Consider the following 18607-nt stretch of genomic DNA (forward strand, 5'->3'; position numbering starts at 1 on the left):
TGAAAGCTTCCCGGTTTCCCCTACCCAGTTGAAAGTTTAAGACCTTGCCTCCACACCCACTAGCCCATCCCATGGTCCCATTTCCCTCTGCCATGCTGGCAGCTTCCACCCATCCAGCTTTCTAGAAAAAATGTTGTTATGGCTACATATCATCTCATTCCTACAATCCCCCCTCCCATTTTCCCACAATAGAAAATGCATAGCAGAATAATAGAAAGTGGGGCAGGCCAAAGGTCCAAAGGAAAATATGGCTGCAGGCCTGACAACAGTATCTTCGTGGCCTGGGACAGGTATTCAAAGAAGCTGAGGTGTGGGGGGGATCCCTTCTTGTCTGGGATGGGATCTGGCTTATTTTTTTAGCCACCTTGAATCTCTTCTCTAGGAGGCTTTTGGAGAGAAAATAGCTCTTCCCTTAAACATCTCTGCTTCTGCCAAAGCCACATTATATCCCACGTGGTACAATCAGTAAATGAAGCCTTTGTGATGGCAGGAAAATAATAATTCAACATTCTCCAAGAGGCCTGGATTGCCACAGCGTTTTCTGGAAGGTGGATAGCTGAAGCTGGCCAAAGCCAGCTTGGGCTCCACGTGTCAAACATTTGGAAAATGGCTAATTTGATTTATGCTGGCATATTACTGCCTTTCCCCCCTGTCCCAACAAGGGAAACAATTCTTTACACATTTATTTTTTGTTAAAAAATATCTTTGTCTGTCTGTCTGTCTATATCTATCTATCATCTATCTATATCTATCTATCTATCTATCTATCTATCTATCTATCTATCTATCTATCTATCTATCTATCTATCTATCTATCTATCTATCACCCATTACCTGTCCTAGTTTCTGCCAACCTAGCAGTTCAAAAGCATGTAAAAATGTAAGTAGAAAAATAGGAACCACTTTTGGTGGGAAAGGAACAGCGTTCTGTGCTCCTTCAGCATTTCGTCATGCCGGCTACATGACCATGGAGACGTCTTTGGACAGCGCTGGCTCTTTGGCTTTGAAACAGAGATGAGCACCGCCCCCTAGAATCGGGAACGACTAGCATGTATGTGCGAGGGGAGCCTTTACCTTTACCTAGAGTTGTTGCATTCAACAATTGCCAGCAACCTTGTCCTCCTTTTCTAGCTGCTGCCTGCCCCAGGCACCTACCTCCAGGTCACCAAAGCAAACACTTCCTCCTGTGCGGGGAACTTCACCCCCCACCAAAGTGTTTGTTCTCCTGTCCGCTTCTGTTTGGATTGTTCCGGTTGAGTCAGCTGCCATCCGCATCAGGACAGCTGCCCAGCACACGCCCTCCCGGATCAACCTTTAAAGGACCGGCACCACCAGCTATGTTTGTGGCTTTTTAAAAGTTGGGGGCAGAAGGGCAAAATAGAACAGAATAGAATTATTTATTGGCCAAGTGTGATTGGACACACAAGGAATTTGTCTTTGGTGCAGATGCTCTCAGTGTACATAAAAAAAAATTTAAAAAAATTCATCAGGTATAAAAAGATATAACACTTAGTGATAGTCAAGATTACTAATAAGCTATCAGATCATATTAGGAAACAAATAAAAACTATAAATTGTAAAGATACAAGCAACGTGGTTATAGTCATAAGTGGGGAGAGATAGGTACTAGGAAGGAAGAGAAGAATAATAGTAACACAGTCTTAGTAGGTAATATGACAGTGTTGTGGGAATTATTTCTAACAGTGTGAAGGCATTTGGGAAAAAGCTGCCCTTGTGTCCAGTTGTTCTGGTGTGCTCTATAGCTTCGTTTTGAGGGTAGGAGTTGAAACAATTTATGTCCAGGATATGAGGGGTCTGTAGATATTTTCCCAGCCCTCTTTTTGACTCGCGCAGTATACAGATCCTCGATGGAAGGCAGGTTGGTAGCCATGGTTTCTTCCGTAGTTCTAATTATCTGTTGAAGTCTATATTTCTCTTGTGCTCAGAAGACTTGAGAAATGGGAAGGAATGAGATCTTGGTCTTACATATATTTTGTGATGGGGATAGGAATAGGAATAGAATAGAAGCTGGAAGGGACCTTGGAGGTTTTCTAGTCTAGCCCCCTGCTCAAGCAGGAGAATCTATACCATTTCAGAGACTGGCTTCCCAGTCTCTTCTTAAAAACCTCCAGTGATGGAGCGCCCATGGTTTCTGGAGGCAAACTGTGGAACAAGAAACCATTATCCTTAAATCATGGGCCCAGGGATGTCTGATGAAAATGGCGGTTCCATAATGCACAGCTCAGCTGAGCAATTGAAGTCCAGGGGGAGAGCGGCTGTGGTGTGTGTGTGTTATTTCTGCCCAAACCTCGGATAGGGGAGCCTAGCCCCCCCCCCCTTTCATTGCATCGTCGCACCCCCCCCTCAAAATAAATTTATTGCAAATCTTATAATATTCTGATTCGTCTTTGTTCTTCTATTCCCACATCAATTTATCCATTTCAGCACAAATCAGAATTTTCCTAATCACTTCCTGTTCTTGTGGAATTTCCCATTTATGGATGGTTGGAACGAAAAAGCAATGACTAAGATTTACAGAATGGAGATTAGAATTATATCTGAAATCATAACAGTGAAAATGCATAAGACAAGAACAAAGCGGAAATACGATATATCCTTATATTTGCAAATACTGAATAGACCAATTGTAAATAAGCAAGGTGGTTATATTTAACTTTATATTCTAGTATGGATGGCAAAGACATTGCCAGGACGGTTACACTGGGTCCAATGTTTTAATGTGTGTTCAATAAAAAACTTTTTATTTTAAAATAAATAAAATAACCCTCTTTAAGTATCCCGAGGAGCCCAAGATGACTCCGGGGGTTGCAGGAGCGAGGCGAACGGCCTTTTTCCCGGTCTCTCTCTCTACCCCCCTGGGATTACCCTGTGGCCTCCCATCCCCGCCGCGGCCTTCGAGTCCCCCCCACCTCTCCCTGGTCATCCTTTCTTCCAAGCTGCCGCGTGGCGTGAAGCCGGGGAAGCCCCCGACAGAGAAGAAGCCACCCGCCCCGGGCTTCCCAGCTGCTAGGTAGACTGCGCCCGTCCAGGGAGGTTCTCTCTCTTGCCCCCCTTCTCTCCCTCAGGCGCTGCCACGTCCCCAGAGCCAACCAGCCGTAGGCGTGGCTTTGCTGCGGCCCCGCCCCTCCACCGCTCGAGCCAATAGCGGCGCGGCCTTCACGCATGCGCTCTGGCTCCGCCCCGCCGCCGCCTGGCAGCCGCAGACCCGCCGCCCGGCAGCAGCATCCGCAGCAGCAGCGAAGGAACCATGTGCGGTGAGTCTCCCGAGCATGTGCAGAGTGCCCTCCCTCCGCCAGACGGATGGCGGGGAGAGTCGGTCCCCACCGGGGGGACGTCAGGCCCAGCGCGCCCTGGCTCCGGGGCATGTGCAGAATACTGCCCTTCCGGATCACATAGAGGGTTGGAAGGTCGGGGGAACTCAACTCGGGGGCGTCCACACACACCCTACTGTCCCCGGCGGAAAGGGTGTCTTGGAACGTGGGAACCGTCCGACCCGCGTGTCTGTGCGGCTCAGGCGGGCGGAAGGGCCCGATGATCTCTAGGTGTCCCCTTAGTGGCCCTGGCGGGTTGGCTGCGACCCTGACGGCGGCGGAGGTTCTCCCGCTTTAGCAGAGCGGCGGCCCTTTCGAAGCCTTGGGGACCCCTGACCCGGGGGTTTCCCAATGCATGTCTGGGTGCTCGGAAAGGAGGACCCGGGTTTGCTCTCCCTGCTGAGAGAAGGGGAGGCTCGTCCCTGCTGAGAGAAGGGGGGCCTTTGCAGGGGATCCCCGGGACCCTTCACCTTGGACGAGCTGCTCATGGGAAAGGAGCCTGCATGCATTAAATACCCTATATCCTATATACATGTATGTATGTATGTATTCTATATGATGCATGGTGTCCTTTCTCATCTCCCCCCTTGGTTGTGCTTTAAAAAAAAGCGAGGGAGACAACCCCCCCCCCCCCATCAGGCGAGGCAGGGGGAGAACCCTGGCTTCAGCCCCCCCTCCCCAACCCCCTTTCCCCCTCCTCTTCCCCTGGGTTGATTTTAGGGAGGTTTCCTTGCTTGAATGTGGAGCTCAGCGGCTGCAGGGTTAGTAAAGCCTCGTTCTGTAAGGGAGCTGGCGCCCCCGGGATTCCCTGTTAGAGATCACGGCAGGTGTGGAAGGAATTGAATTGAATTGAATTTACTTTATTTGTATGCCGCCCTTTTCCCTGAAGGGACTCAGGGCGGCTCACAATTCAAGGGAAGGGGGGGGGGGAAATAAATAAACAGAATTACAAAACATAAAGACCATACACAGCTAAAAACACAACAATCATACCATTCGGAGTGGGGCTGCAAGTCTTTAGCCCCAGGCCTGTCGGAACAGCCAGGTTTTAAGGGCTATGCGGAAGGCCTGGAGGGTGGTGAGGGTACGAATCTCCACGGGGAGTTCGTTCCACAGGGTCGGAGCAGCCACAGAGAAGGCTCTCCTCCGGGTAGTCGCCAGTCGACACTGGGCGGCTGATGGAATTCGGAGGAGGCCTAGTCTGTGGGATCTTATTGGTCTAGTGGAGGTAATAGCAATAGCAGTAGACTTATATACCGCTTCATAGGCCTTTCAGGCCTCTCTAAGCGGTTTACAGAGAGTCAGCATATTGCCCCCAACAATCTGGGTCCTCATTTTACCCACCTCGGAAGGATGGAAGGCTGAGTCAACCCTGAGCCGGTGAGATTTGAACCGCTGACCTGCTGATCTAGCAGTAGCCTGCAGTGCTGCATTTAACCACTGCGCCACCTTGGCTCAGGTAATTGGCAGTAGGCGGTCTCTCAAGTATCCAGATCCAATACCATGAAGGGCTTTGTAGGTGACAACTAGCACCTTGAAGCGAATCCGGAGATCAACAGGCAGCCAGTGCAGCTCGCGGAGGATAGGTGTTACGTGGGTGAATCAAGGCGCACCCACAATCGCTCGCGCGGCTGCATTCTGGACAAGCTGAAGTCGCCGAATACTTTTCAAGGGGAGCCCCATGTAGAGCACGTTGCAGTACTCCAGCCTAGAGGTCACAAGGGCACGAGTGACTTTTGTGAGAGCCTCCCGGTTCAGGTAGGGACGCAACTGGTGCACCAGGCGAACCTGGGCAAATGCTCCCCTGGTCACAGCTGACAAATGGTGTTCAAAAGTGGATCCAAAGATGGTTTCTTCAGGAGGGGTCTCACCACCGCCGCCTTTAATGCGGGGGGAAAGACCCCCTCCCGAAGGGAGGCGGCAACAACCGCCTGGATCCAGCCCCGTGTCACCTCCCTGCTGTTAACAACCAGCCAGGAGGGGCACGGGTCCAGTACACATGTGGAGGCACTTACAGCTCTCATGGCCTTGTCCACGTCCTCAGGGGTAACAGCTTGAAAATCAATCCAGTGATGTCCTACCAGATTATCCCTTGGTGCCTCAGCTGGTTCTGCGGGATTGGAGTCCAGGTCCGTCCGAAACCGAGCAACTTTATCCGCGAGGAATTGGACGTAGTCCTCAGCTCTGCCCTGCAAAGGATCGCTCGTATCCCTCCTATTTAGGAGGGAACGGGTTATCCTGAACAAGGCGGCTGGGCGCGACTCAGCGGAAGCAATCAGAGAGGCAATGTATGTTCTTTTTGATGTCCTGATTGCCCGGATGTAGACTCTGATGCTGGATGTTAAAAGTGCTCGGTCCGACTCGGATTTTCTGGATCTCCATCGGTGCTCTAGGCGTCTCTTTCGGCGCTTCATCTCCCGGAGTTCCTTAGTAAACCAAGGGGCCCTCCTGGATCCACTGCCTCGGAGCGGCCGTAAAGGCGCAATCCGGTTAAGAGCCCCTGTCGCTGCTGAATTCCAAGCAGCAACCAGGGTCTCCGCCGGACTGCGGGCGAGAGTATCAGGAATGACCCCAAGCTCCGTCTGAAAACCCGACGGGTCCATAAGTCGCCTGGGGCGGAACCACCTGGTCGGTTCCTCCTCCCTACAGTGGGGGTTTGGTCTCCAAAAGTCAAGCCTCAGTAGGTAGTGGTCTGACCACGACAGGGGTAAGATCTCACTACTCCTCAGACCAAGATCACAAGTCCACTGCTCCGGAAAGGAAGACCAGGGAGTGGGCTTGAGTGGCTGAGCTGCAGGTGTTGTGTGTGTGTGTGCATGCATGCAGGACAAGGTGAGTGGCTGGGCTGCAGGTGTGTGGATGCATGTGGGGGGGAGGCAGAAACAGGAATTGGGAAAAGAACCTTCCCATCTGCTCTCTGAAGTCCTCCTTGACTGGGTTCACACAACCCTTGCATGGGGTTGGGTCAGCAAGAGTTGGAAGTGGACCACTGTGTTGTGGGAAGCCAGCCATTGTCTCAGCATGTTGCACCTCAAGAGGTTGGCTTCTGGAGGTGTAATTTGTGCGATGAACATCCCCTTGTGTGTTTTTAGGCCATTGGTGAGGTGGGATAAGTGGAGGAAATGGGACCTTAAACCAGGGAAAAAGTAACAAACCAGGATGGATGTGCGTTATCTGGCTTTTGCTCAAGCTGTGTGGATTCTGAAAAGTCTCTAATGGAGTATTGTGTCTTCCCAAGCCAGGTGTGATACTGAGAGAGATAAACTAGGCAGGGCAAGTGCAAGATAAAAGGAACTTCAATGGGAACAATTAAAATAATATCTCTAAATAATTAACAATGGGAATACTTTCACATTAAACTAATTTAACAGACACTGCAGAAACCAACAATTATAGACTGCACAGAGACGGGCGACATCTAAATGGAACATCCATCACAGAGAGTCATCTGCTTATGACCACAATCCAGCTCAACCTTTCCATTGCCAAGGGAGACGTTAAGTGAGTTTTGCACTCATTTCATGACCTTCCTCCTTGCAGTCTTAAGTGAATCAGTGCACTTAAGTTAGGAGCAGGATTGCTAAGTGAATTCAGCTTCCCCATTGGCTGCTGGTGGGGAGGTTGCAAAAGGTGATCACCTGAATAGAAAATGGAATAGAATAGAATGAGCTGGAAGGGACCTTGGAGGTCTTCTAGTTCAGTCCCCTGCGCAAGCAGGAGAACCTATACCTTCGTGTGCCGACAGGTTGCCCTGACAGCTCCAGCATGCGCATGCGCATACTGGCCAGCTGACTTCGGCCTTTATTTTTGACTTTAATTTTAACCCAACATGCAAAAAGTTCGGGAACTGACATCCAGGTTGCCCGTAGAGCCGTTTTTTGCCCTCCGGAGCGTTCAGGGGAGCCTCCGGAGGGCTCTGGGGTGAGGTGGGGAGGCCATTTTTGCCCTCCCCAGGCTCCTAGAAAGCCTCTGGAGCCTGGCAAAGGCAAAAAACGGGTCCAAAGGCACCTATGCCATAGGTTCACCATCATGGGTCTAGTCCAGTGGTGGGTTACGGCCGGTACGCGTGTGCCAGTGCCTGCCGGTATGGTGCTTCGGAGGCGTGAAGCCGGGGAAGCCCCTGATCAGGAAGAAGCAGCGCGCTCCGGGCTTCCTGGCTGTGAGGTAGACTGCACCCGCCCAGGGAGGCGCTCTCTCTCTCTCTCTCTCTCCCTCTCGCTCTCTCTCTCTCTCTCCCACCCCCTCCTCAGGCGCTGCCATGTGTCCAGAGCCAACCAGCCATGGGCAGGGCTTCACAGCCCCGCCCCTCCGCCGCACGAGCCAATAGCGGTGCGGCCTTCATGCATGCACCCCGCTCCAGCTCTCTGTCTCCAGCTCCGCCCCTTCGGAGGGCCCACCCGCCTGCCCGCCCTCCTTACCTGTATTTGACCCAGCCAGCCCATTTGCTCATGCAGCGTACGACGCCTGTGCAACGCTCCCTCGAGCAGCTGGAACGTCCCAGGGTGGTGGTGCGCATGCGTGCACAGCACAGGGGCACATGGAGGACACCTGGCCCTGTCGCAGCATACCGGTTGCGACGGGATCCGGAACCCACCACTGGTCTAGTGCAGTGGTTCCCAAAATGGGACCCTCACCCCAAAGGGGGGCAATTTGATTTTTAACGGGGGCAATTTGAACCTTCTTTAAACCAAATTAATGGCCTTTTAGGCTTCCTCCACGTGAGCAGAGGTCACTTTTTGAGTCAAGTGAGAATTATATGTCCCAGGGGGAGCATCAGGATTTGGGGGATGCTCTCTCTCTCGGCTGAACTGTACAGTATATATAGGGCAGTCCCCAACTTATGACCACAATGGATCCCCCAAATTTGCTAAGCAAGAGAGTTTAGTGAGCCTTGCCCCATTTTATGACCTTTCTTGCCACAGAAAATCAATCGTTAGTCACGTGGTCATTAAGTGAACCTTGCCTTCCTCACTGACTTTGCTGGTCACAGAAGGAGATTGCGAGACGCCCAGGGATACGGCAGCCGTCATAAATACAAGCCTGTCACCAAGCGGCTGGATTTTGATCACGTGACCACGGGGATGCTTGAACCGTCGTAAGTGTGAAAACTGTGTGGTCCTGCTCACTGCAGGGAGTCCTCAATTTACGACGGCAGTTGGACCAGGCTTTCCTTTGCCCAGTAAGCCATTGTCAAGTGAATTATGCCTCATTTCACGAACCTTTTTTTTGCCAAAGTTGTTACTCGGTCATTGGGTGGGTGGGTGGGAAGGTTGCCGTGGCAATCCCAGGGATGCTGCACCATCATTGGGAATGTGTGCTGGTTGCCAGGAGTTCCAACTTTGATAGTGTGACCTTGTGGATGCTGCCACAATTGTTAAGTGTGAGGACCTGTTGTAAGTCACCTTTTCGGCCTCGTAACTTTCTACGCTTGTTAAATGAATGGTTGGAAGTTGAGGATTACCTGCCCAAAGCTCTTCATTCAAAAAGCCCAGATTCACCCATCACTGAGCTATAAACCATGATTGCTTTCCAATGGCTGGTTTTACACGTCGCTAAGCCAGGTATGCTGAGTCCCTAAGATGGCAGCCCTGCTTCTCCCACCGGTACCCCCATTATGCAGGACTGGAAGCTGAGCCAAAACCAGCTTCTGTGTTTAATTGTGTTTGTTTTTCAAATCGTTTGTGTGTGTGTGTGTGTGTGTGAGACAGAGAGAGAGAGGGAGAGTGGGGGGGGGAGGGTTGAATTAGACCCTGATTTCCCAGGGCAACTCGTGAGAATGCTAACAATAGAAAAGGCAGTTGATGCTATAAATAATTCTCTATGAGTAGACTGTCATTGTGCCTTCAAATTCATTGTCAGGGATTGTAGCCTGTACTTTGTCTCCCAACGCAGCCGTTTAAATAGATTTGAATAATATTAAAGCAATTTGGATATTTTGGGCTAGACCAAAAATAGAACGATGGTGAGGTATTTAAAAAAAAACCCATGTGGATTTATTTTTATTGCTATTATTTTGCTTCTCTTGGGGCAGCAGCATGATGAACTTTGCTGAGTTCAGTGTAAGATGGGTGGCTGCATAAATGTTTTAGATAAATAATTACATTTAAGTCCTGCTGCTACTGTCCAAATAGAGCTGAGTTGTGGGCTTTGTCTCCCCTAAACAGGAAGCCCAGCTGGCTGCTGCATTCCAGTAATGATACTGTCACTGAATAGGCTCTGGGTAGCATTTTCTAATGCTGAGAGTCACTTTATGAGATTAAGGTCAGCTTGTTTAAATGATTGAGAAGGGGGAATAAAAGCTTACACGGTCACTTCATGTGGCTGGTCAAAGCAACATTGCTGCTTTTCTTAGACTATGAAAGATGGAATGTTTGTGTTTGTTTGTGTGTGTGTGTGTGTGTGTGTGTGTGGTTATTCAACACTCCTGGGGGTGAAATAAGAGGGGGCAGAATTTGGGAGAAATTCCCTGCAGTGGCTCATCGATTAAGGGAAAGATGTCAGATCTAAAGGAACAACGGTTTTTCACCTTAGCAACACAATAAAAAGGAATGGTGAACTCCGCTTTGCAATAAGCAATTTAAGATGTTTTTTAAAACACATTCCAGAGTTGTGGGTGCTCCATTGTTGGCAGTCTTCAAGGAAAGATTGGAGGGGCCTTTGTCTGGGATGGAAGAAGGCCGTGAGGGTGAACCTATGCCCCTCTCTGTGGGCACACGCACATCGCCAGCTGCTTTTCTGACTCCCAGTGTGCACATGTGTGTCGGTCAGTTGGTCAACTTTGTGGGCACCAGAGTGCCAGAAAACAGCCTGAAAACTGGCCCAAAGACGGGCATGCGTGCACTGGCCAGCTGGTCTTCAGGTTTCCAGTGCTCCAGCGTGCACGAAGACCAGCTGGTTGGCGCGCATGCATGTGCTGGAAACCTGAAGGCCAGATGGCTGGTGCATGCATGCACACCAGTCAGCTGGTCTTTGCGTTTCCAGTGCTCTGGTGCATGCACATGTATGCACTTGCATGTGCGTTCCAGTTTGGGCACTTGGTGCCGAAAAGGTTCCCCATCCCTGAAATAAGTTCTGCTGCCTTGGATGGGGGGGGGGGCAGTGGATCCCGGCATAACCGGTACGGTGCATCCACCACATGCATGCACACAGCGCACACATGCGTACGGAGCACTGTACCGGAACGGTACCTGGTGTTCCCAGCAGGCATTGGTATACCCGTACTGGTGGTGATGTCTCACCACTGACGGGGGGTTGGACTAGAAGACCTTGGAGCTTCCTTCCAGTCCTAGAGGATCCATCCTGCCTATCCTAATCGCTGTCCTGATAAATATTATTATTAATAGTATTTATTTACATTTATTAGCCTGTTTATTAAACACATGTTTCTTTCACTCTGGTTCCTTACTGAAGCATTGTTTTAGACCAGCCTTCCATATAAATGCTCCTGGGCAGAAGTCTTCAAACTTGGCAACTTGAAGACTGGTGGACTTCAACTCCCAGAATTCCCCAGACAGCATAACTTACTTTTTTGTAATCCTTCCCTCTGCAATCTCTCCACTTAGATCAGAGGTCTTCAAACTTGGCCACTTTAAGACTGGTGAACTTCAACTCCCAGAATTCCCCAGCTGTTGAAGTCCACCAGTCTTCAAGTGGGCAGTTTTGGGGACCCCTGACCCAGGGGCTCCTTCCTGCCCCATAACTGCATTCCAGCAAGGGTTGGGAGGATGGTGCTTGATGTTTGCTTTCTGTAAAAAGGTGAGTTGGCGCAAATCCTGTTCAACACACGGATGTTCCCATGAACTATTCCTTTCATTCAGGAGGCTGTTTTAACTTTATGTTTAGTCTACAGCTCTGGCTCTGCCTTTCTCTCTCTTCCACCCCCCCCAAACCCCCAAAACCTGCCAAGGTTGGTTTAGTCCTACATGGAGTGGACTTCATTTGGGTCTGTTTTTCTTTCTTTTGCCATCTTTGCCTGCCCTTTGGCATTCTCCACGTGTGGAGTCCAGGGCTCTGTTGTCCATTTGATGTTTTCTTCTTCTTTGACATAAAGGTGGACAGTCACCACCAAGAGGGAAGAAATTGGCATCGGAACCAATGCAGAGTCAATGGGGGAGTTGGATTAGTTGAATGACTTCCGGGGTTCACTTTAACTGCAGCGAAACCACTGTAAAATTGGGCACAATTCACTTCATGTCTGCAATGGAAGTTCTGGTCTAACTTGTCGTAAGTCGGGAACTACCTGTGTATGAACTTCAACTCCTGGAATTCCCCAGCCAGCATACTGAAGTCCAGCTGTGCTCCCTGGGGGATTCTGGGAGTTGAAGTCCACTGATTTTAAGGTTGCCACTCATTGAGAAACGCATTTCTGCAAGGCTGCCTCCCCTTTGAGTCTGCATGGCTGCCCAGCCTTGCAGTGAAATATTATTAAATCTAGAGGAGTAATCCTATGATGTCAGAATTAGTCGTGTGCAGCTGTTTTTATCTCTCATAACTAATCACAACCGCTGTTTAATTTGTTTAATTGATGCACATAGTCATCCATCTCATCAGGGTTGAGCCTGTGAGCCTTTCTTGAATGTGTCATTGATGTCTTCAACCTGGTCCATCAATTTAGCAGTGATTAAGATGCAAAAATTAGTTCTAAGACAGGGGTCTCCAACCTTGGCAACTTTAAGCCTGGAGGACTTCAACTCCCAGAATTCCCCAGCCAGCAAAGCTATGCTAAGTTGCCACGGTTGGAGACCCCTGTTCTAAGATGAAGCAACAGTTAAAAACAGTAAATACAGTAGTGGCCAAAATTGTGGAAACCTTTTGGGGGGAGGAAAGTGTATTTTCGAGGTTTGATGGCTAATAACACCACTTTTTTGTAGTGGTACCATAAAATTATATATCAGTGGAAAGATAATTCAATCAAGAATGTAATGCAACAAAGTTTGTTGAATTATCTGTATTCTATGAAAAGTTATAGGTCAGAAGTGACCCAGCAATAAAACCCAGTTAATAGAAGCAATCATTCAATCTTGGTTTCACGTGATAACAGCTGTAGAACTAAAAGAGTTGGTCCACCCCATGGGGAGACATTGTAAGGCCATAATCCATTCTAAAAGTTACCCAACCAAGTATTAACTGACGTGGTGATAATTTTGGTATATCTCTTTTTTTTCTATGGTGATCATTTTTTCTAGGCGTTTCACTTTTCTTCTTTATAACTGCTATTCTAAGAGCAAATCCTTCATAAAACTTATTGCATTACATTCTTGCTTAAATTATCTTTCCGTTGATATATAATTTTATAGTACTGCTAAAAATAAAGTGTTATTAGCCATCAAATCTTAAAAATACACTCCCCCCCCCAAAAAAAAAAGGTTTCCACAATTTTGGCCACTACTGTGAATGCCATGTCATTTTTGTCACCTAACGGAGTACGTAGGCAGTAATCAAAGGGGAAGGGATAATTCTACTGCAGAGGGAGGGCAGTTCATCATCTTGGGAAGAAGGCCCTCTCCTCTGGGCCCCTATCAAGAGACATTTCCAACAAGACTTCCCTATGCATCTTTTTTTTTTCAAATCTGGAAATGCATTTATTAACATTGATAAACATTATATTTTTGTACACTTACATGTTCATGTATTTTACACATAAGTTACAGACTGTACCATAAATCTTTTGCCTTTTGCTAAAGATTTATGTGGAGATGCTTCCATGCAGATCTGAATGTCCGAGGAGGTTGGGGGACCGTGTGTGTGTGTGTTTGTGTCCGTCCTTCAGAGAGACAGATCTGTGTCAGGAGGTCATTTCCAAAGGCTTAAGCCTGCACCTTACTAGGTGTACAAAAAATGTGAACAGGCTATGCAATTTTTCCTCTTTGGGTCTCCTGAAAATCCTGTACTTTGCACCTCCAAAGCCGTGGGCAGCAGCCTCTGCATCTTCTGGGCACGGTGGGGTGCCTTGAATGAGTTAAGGTGACCTAACGAAGAGTTGGCATTGTTCACTGTTTTCCTGACCTCTCATTTCCTTTATACCGATTATAGTTTATGCTTTGGATTGCTAGGAAATGCAGGGCTGTCAGTTGTGTCCTGGCCTTGAGACACATCAGCTGTTTCGGTGACTTATAAAGCATTTATACCCACAAGTCAAAGCAAACAATTTAGATATCTAATATTGCAAAGGATTAAATTTACAATATAAACCTGTTCTGGGGGATAACTGGGACAATATGAAAATAGGAGGAAGTAGAAAGACAAATGACCTTTGTAGCTTTGTAATTGTGTAATGTATCACATCTTGGTAAACAGCAGTTTGATTCTAGTAAAATGCAGTTGCCTCAATAGCATTTATTATTCTGTGAAGTAAGTATATTCTATCACCCGGGCAACCAACTAAAATTATTGATTAACTTTGTATATATCTCAACAGTTCTGTGCTGCTGTTGCCATGATTTTATCCTTCTATATGATATTAATCTTAATCTGTTGGTAGATCAGCCCGTTGCTCTGAGGCCTCATAAATCTAAAAATCCCAATGCATTGTTTAATTCTCCGACTTTCTTCAAAACTTGGCCTATTGTCAAGGAAACCTGCGTCTTTCATGTGTCACCGAAGGTGGAAGAGATTCCACTTTTTCATAAGTCCCTTTTATTGCAGTGCTGTTGTAACTTCGGATCGTCACTAAGCAAACGATTGTAAGTCAAGGACTACCTCTCTCACGTGAGAGCTCTGGATTGGTTTGTTCAATGATTCATTGAACAAATGAATCGGGATCGAACTCTTGGCAGTGGGCAGAGTCAGCCTGCAATACTGCATTTTAACCTAGCCGGATCAGCATTGCAGTTCTACTCCTTATCTTTGGAAAAGGGTGTGTTAAAAATGTGTGATAGATACTTAACCTTGGTGCCAAAAGGTGTGTTGTGAGGAATAGAATAAGGCAGGCGTCAGCGTTAAAAGAAATCATTAATTTTGTTTATTAATACAATGTACATTCTGCTGTAATCCAAATCATAAGACTAGTGGGTGGTGTGTTATCTTTTTCCTATCTGCTGTTGGGAAGGCTATGACTGAAGCAGGGCAAGGATGGATGGATGGATGGATGCATAGATAATGATAGATAGATATAGATGATTGATTGATTGATTGATTGATAGATATAGATGATAGATAGATAGATAGATAGATAGATAGATAGATAGATAGATAGATAGATAGATAGATAGATTTGGAAGGGATTTTGTAGATCATCTAGTCCAACCCCAACCCTCCCAAGCAGGAGACCCTGAACCGTTTCTGACCGATGGCCATCCAGTCTCTTCTTGAAAGCCTCCAGGGATGAAGCTCCCACAACTTCCAAAGGCAACTTCTGATCCATGGGTTGATTGTTCTCACTGTCAGAAAATCTCTCCTTATTTCCAGGTTGAATCTCTCCTTGTTCAGTTTCCATCCATTGTTCCTTGTCTGGCCTTTGGGTGCTTTGGAGAATAGCCTGACTCCCTCCTCTTTATGGCAGCCCCTCAAATATTGGAAGACTGCTCTCCTGTCTCCCCTGGTCCTTCTCTTCCCTAGACTAGCCAGGCCCAGTTCCTTCAACTATTCATCGTATGTTTTAGTCTCCAGTCCCCTCATCATCCTGGTTGCTCTTCTCTGCACTTTTTCTAGAGTCTCAACCTCTTTTTTACAGTGTGACCAATGCAGGATTCTAGGTGTGGCCTTACTAAGGCTTTATAGAGTGGTATTAGTGCCTCACTTGTAGGAGCCGAGTTTACAACGAAGGGACGGATACAGGAAGTTTAAGCAGAGGATTCCTCCAGGCTGGCAGGGTGGCAGGAGACAAGTCTTAAAGTTGCCAGGTTTGGAGATCCTTGGCTGCTACTACTAAGGATTAAATGTGCTACCCATGAGACTAACTACAAACTAACCTCAACTAGAACTGCAAGGAATGACTTTAATGTTGTTGCCGTTTCCACTTTAAATCATCTTTTAGGTATCTTTGCTTACCTGAATTACCATGTTCCCCGGACCAGACGGGAGATCTTGGAGACCCTAATCAAGGGGCTTCAGAGACTGGAGTATCGAGGGTATGACTCCGCAGGTAAGTTCTCCGAGTGATAGATGGATGACTTTCATCCTTAACTTCTTCGTGTGGACATGCTCCGAAACACCATCCGCATCCGAACCTGTGTGTCAGGGTTCCAAATAGCATCCAAAAGTAAATCAGAGTCCGAGGCAAAGGATTGCTCAAAGTTCCAATTTATTAAGAGAGCCACATTGGCACATCTGGGAAAACCCTAATCTGAAAGTTTCCTGATTTCCCCCACCCACCCGAGTTCAAGATCTCGCCGCACATCCACAAACCCATCCCATGATCCAATCTCCCACTGCTATGCTGGCAGTTCCATTCATCCAGGTCCGGTCAGGTTCAGAGACAAAGGATGACCTTGGCTTTCTAGAAAGAATTTTGTTATGGCTACATATCATCTAACTCCATACAATACATACAGTATATGTGTGAGAGAGAGGGAGGGAAAGAGAGAGTTAGAAAGGGAAAGTGTGTGTGTGTGTGAGAGAGAGAGAGAGAGAGAGAGGGAGAGATGAGAGAGGGAGGGAAAGAGAGAAAGTTTGTGTGTGTGAGAAGCAGAGGGGGAGAGCTCCCTTCCTTAGCCTTCTATGTGCCTGGGAACCACTAATCCTGCCAGGGAAGCTGTGGGGCTGCCCGCCCTTCTTCCTCGCCTTTTCTCCTGTGTCGTAGGGGTGGGAATCGATGGCGGGAATGACAAAGACTGGGAGGCCAACGCCGGCAAGATCACGCTCATTAAGAAGAAAGGAAAAGTGAAGGCTTTGGATGAAGAAGTCAACAGTAAGTCTCATTTTCCTCCTTTTCCTTTGGGTGGCTGCATTAAAAAAAGCCCCTGGCGTAGCAGGTGGGCGAAAGGAGCGGAGTCTGCATTTAATTCGGGTTTTTCAATTTGATTTGATTCTGCAGCCGCTCATCCCAACAGGCGAGTCCTGGTGGAGTCTATCCTAATAAACAAAAGACCAAATGAAAAGCAGTTAAAACCATACTGACTGCAAGTAATAATTAACTTTGATCATCCTGAATCAGAGTTTGTTTCCCTTCTGGAGAGCCAAGATCGAGGCCCCTAGTGAGAAGCGGGAGAGCCAAGATCTGAGGTTGTGGGCTGATACCATTCCAGACCAATGGATGGACCTTAAGGATGGAATTGTGCTGCTTTCAAAATTTGCCTTTTAGAGTTCTTACTCGAAGTTGTATAAATCGTAACATTGATGGAATGCATTGTTTATTTCTTATTTTTTGATAATGTGAATCTTGCTAATTTAAGTATTTTCAGCCCAAATTTCACCAGAGATAAGTAGATTTTGACTAGAAAATCGGCCTGTAGCATTTTATAATATTAGGTATTATATATGAAGTATGTTGTACAGCTAGTCCTTGACAAACCCCCCCACCCGTCCCCCCAAAAATTATATTCCTGCTTTGTGGCTGCACTGACGGCTACAATTCTGAGATCAGTGGATTGAAGCATAACCAGACAAGAGAATATAACTGCTGCCTCTTCCTTTTTCCATGATTAGTATCCAAAAGGCTTTAAAAGTCAATATACAGTACACACACGCTCACCAGGTGCTTTGACAGAAGAAAAAAAGACTTAATCATTCCCCTGGCTCAGCTGATAAGGGAGGAGAGCTTGTGGCTTAGAGGTTAATACAACTGCCTAATATGTAAAAACAGCCCAAGTTCGAATCTGTCTGTCTGTCTGTCTGTCCCACCCACCCACCCACCCACCCATCCATCCATCCATCCATCCATCCATCCATCCATCCATCTATCTATCTATTGATCCTTGTTCCATCTTCTGCCAACCTAGCAGTTCGAAAGCTTGTAAAAATGCAAGTAGAAAAATAGGGACCACCTTTGGTGGGAAGGGAACAGCGTTCTGTGTGCCTTCGGCATTGAGTCATGCTGGCCATGACCACGGAGACGTATATATATATATATATATATCTTCCCCCCCCCCCTCTCCCTAGAACAGCAGGATCTGGATCTGGACATTGAGTTTGATGTGCACCTTGGAATCGCTCACACACGCTGGGCCACCCATGGCGAGCCTAGTCCGGTCAACAGCCACCCGCAGAGATCAGACAAAAACAACGGTAGGCCGGAATTGGGATCAGAAAGTAGTGTGTGCGTGTGTGTGCGTGTGTGTGTGTGTGAGGGGGTTGCTGTTGCAAAGGGTATGATTGGCTCTTCAGGACCTGCAGGAATTTTCAGCCCAGCTGCTTTGGGATTTTTCACTCTTCTGCCTCAAACAAGAAGCAAAGTCTCGTTCTCCAGGTTCTGATCAGAGCCTTGAATGTGAATGTTTCATTTTTCTTTCAGAATTTATTGTCATCCACAATGGAATAATCACAAATTACAAAGACCTGAAAAAGTTCTTGGTAAGTTCAGCTCCTTGGATTGTATTTTATTGGGGGGGGGGGGGGGGGTGTTGCTTCAAAAATAGGACCTGCTTGGCCTGGTCAGACAGGAATAGCTGTCGGCTCCTTAATGACTTGTCCCAGGTGACGGCAAGGTTCTTCAGATGTTGGACAGGGTGTCCTTTTGCATCCTTGGGGCCTGGCACAAAATGAAAAAGTCTGTTTTGTTCTGTCCAGGGAACAATCCACATTGTGGCCCAGGATTTTGGGTGCATTGTGGTCCAACTGAACTGAAACCAAGAGCAACTTGTTTATTCTTGGTTTCAACTGAGACCAGCTTATTTATTGACTTCCACGATCCTTGGTTCAAAATTACTCTGCTATTGTCATTACAATACATAACGTTACGTATATTAACCGCAAGTAGAATTGTTTTAGCATAGAATTGGAAACAAACAGATACTCCCACAGACCCAATTATAAGAAGGAAAATCTATGAATGTGCGGAAATGGATAGCACTGTCAAATTTGGAATAGATGGTGTTCCTGGCTTGAGAGTAAACGTAAAACTTAGGGTATAAGCTGTAAAAGTATAATATATAGAATGCAAAATTTATAAGAAATCTATGATATTGATCTGTCAGTAGATGTCATTATAATTCAAATATGGATATAACAGGATAGTGATATAGAGATAGAATTTTTGTAAACAGGATTGTTACGTAAGATATGGATACCAATATGGAAAAGCTGTTACAAGTGTAAATTTTTGTTTTGTGTTTTAAATGTTGGAAAATTCAATAAATACTATTTTTTTTTTAAATGACTGCTTATATGAAGCAACTAAA

General features: G+C 47.1%; 1 protein-coding gene across 2 annotated transcripts in view; it reads left to right on the plus strand.

The window, feature by feature from the left end:
• The first annotated feature begins 3171 nt into the window (after nt 1-3171).
• GFPT1 (glutamine--fructose-6-phosphate transaminase 1) overlaps nt 3172-18607 on the plus strand; it is a 45529-nt gene continuing 30093 nt past the window's right edge. For both annotated transcript variants that reach the window (XM_032229136.1, XM_032229137.1), the window contains exons 1-5: nt 3172-3275; nt 15307-15414; nt 16072-16179; nt 17370-17495; nt 17722-17780. In XM_032229136.1, the coding sequence (XP_032085027.1) occupies nt 3269-3275; nt 15307-15414; nt 16072-16179; nt 17370-17495; nt 17722-17780 (408 nt within the window). In that variant the 5' untranslated portion in view covers nt 3172-3268. The remainder of the gene's footprint in view (nt 3276-15306; nt 15415-16071; nt 16180-17369; nt 17496-17721; nt 17781-18607) is intronic.

This window comes from Thamnophis elegans, chromosome 13 (assembly GCF_009769535.1).
Source record: "Thamnophis elegans isolate rThaEle1 chromosome 13, rThaEle1.pri, whole genome shotgun sequence".
Taxonomy (NCBI): domain Eukaryota; kingdom Metazoa; phylum Chordata; class Lepidosauria; order Squamata; family Colubridae; genus Thamnophis; species Thamnophis elegans.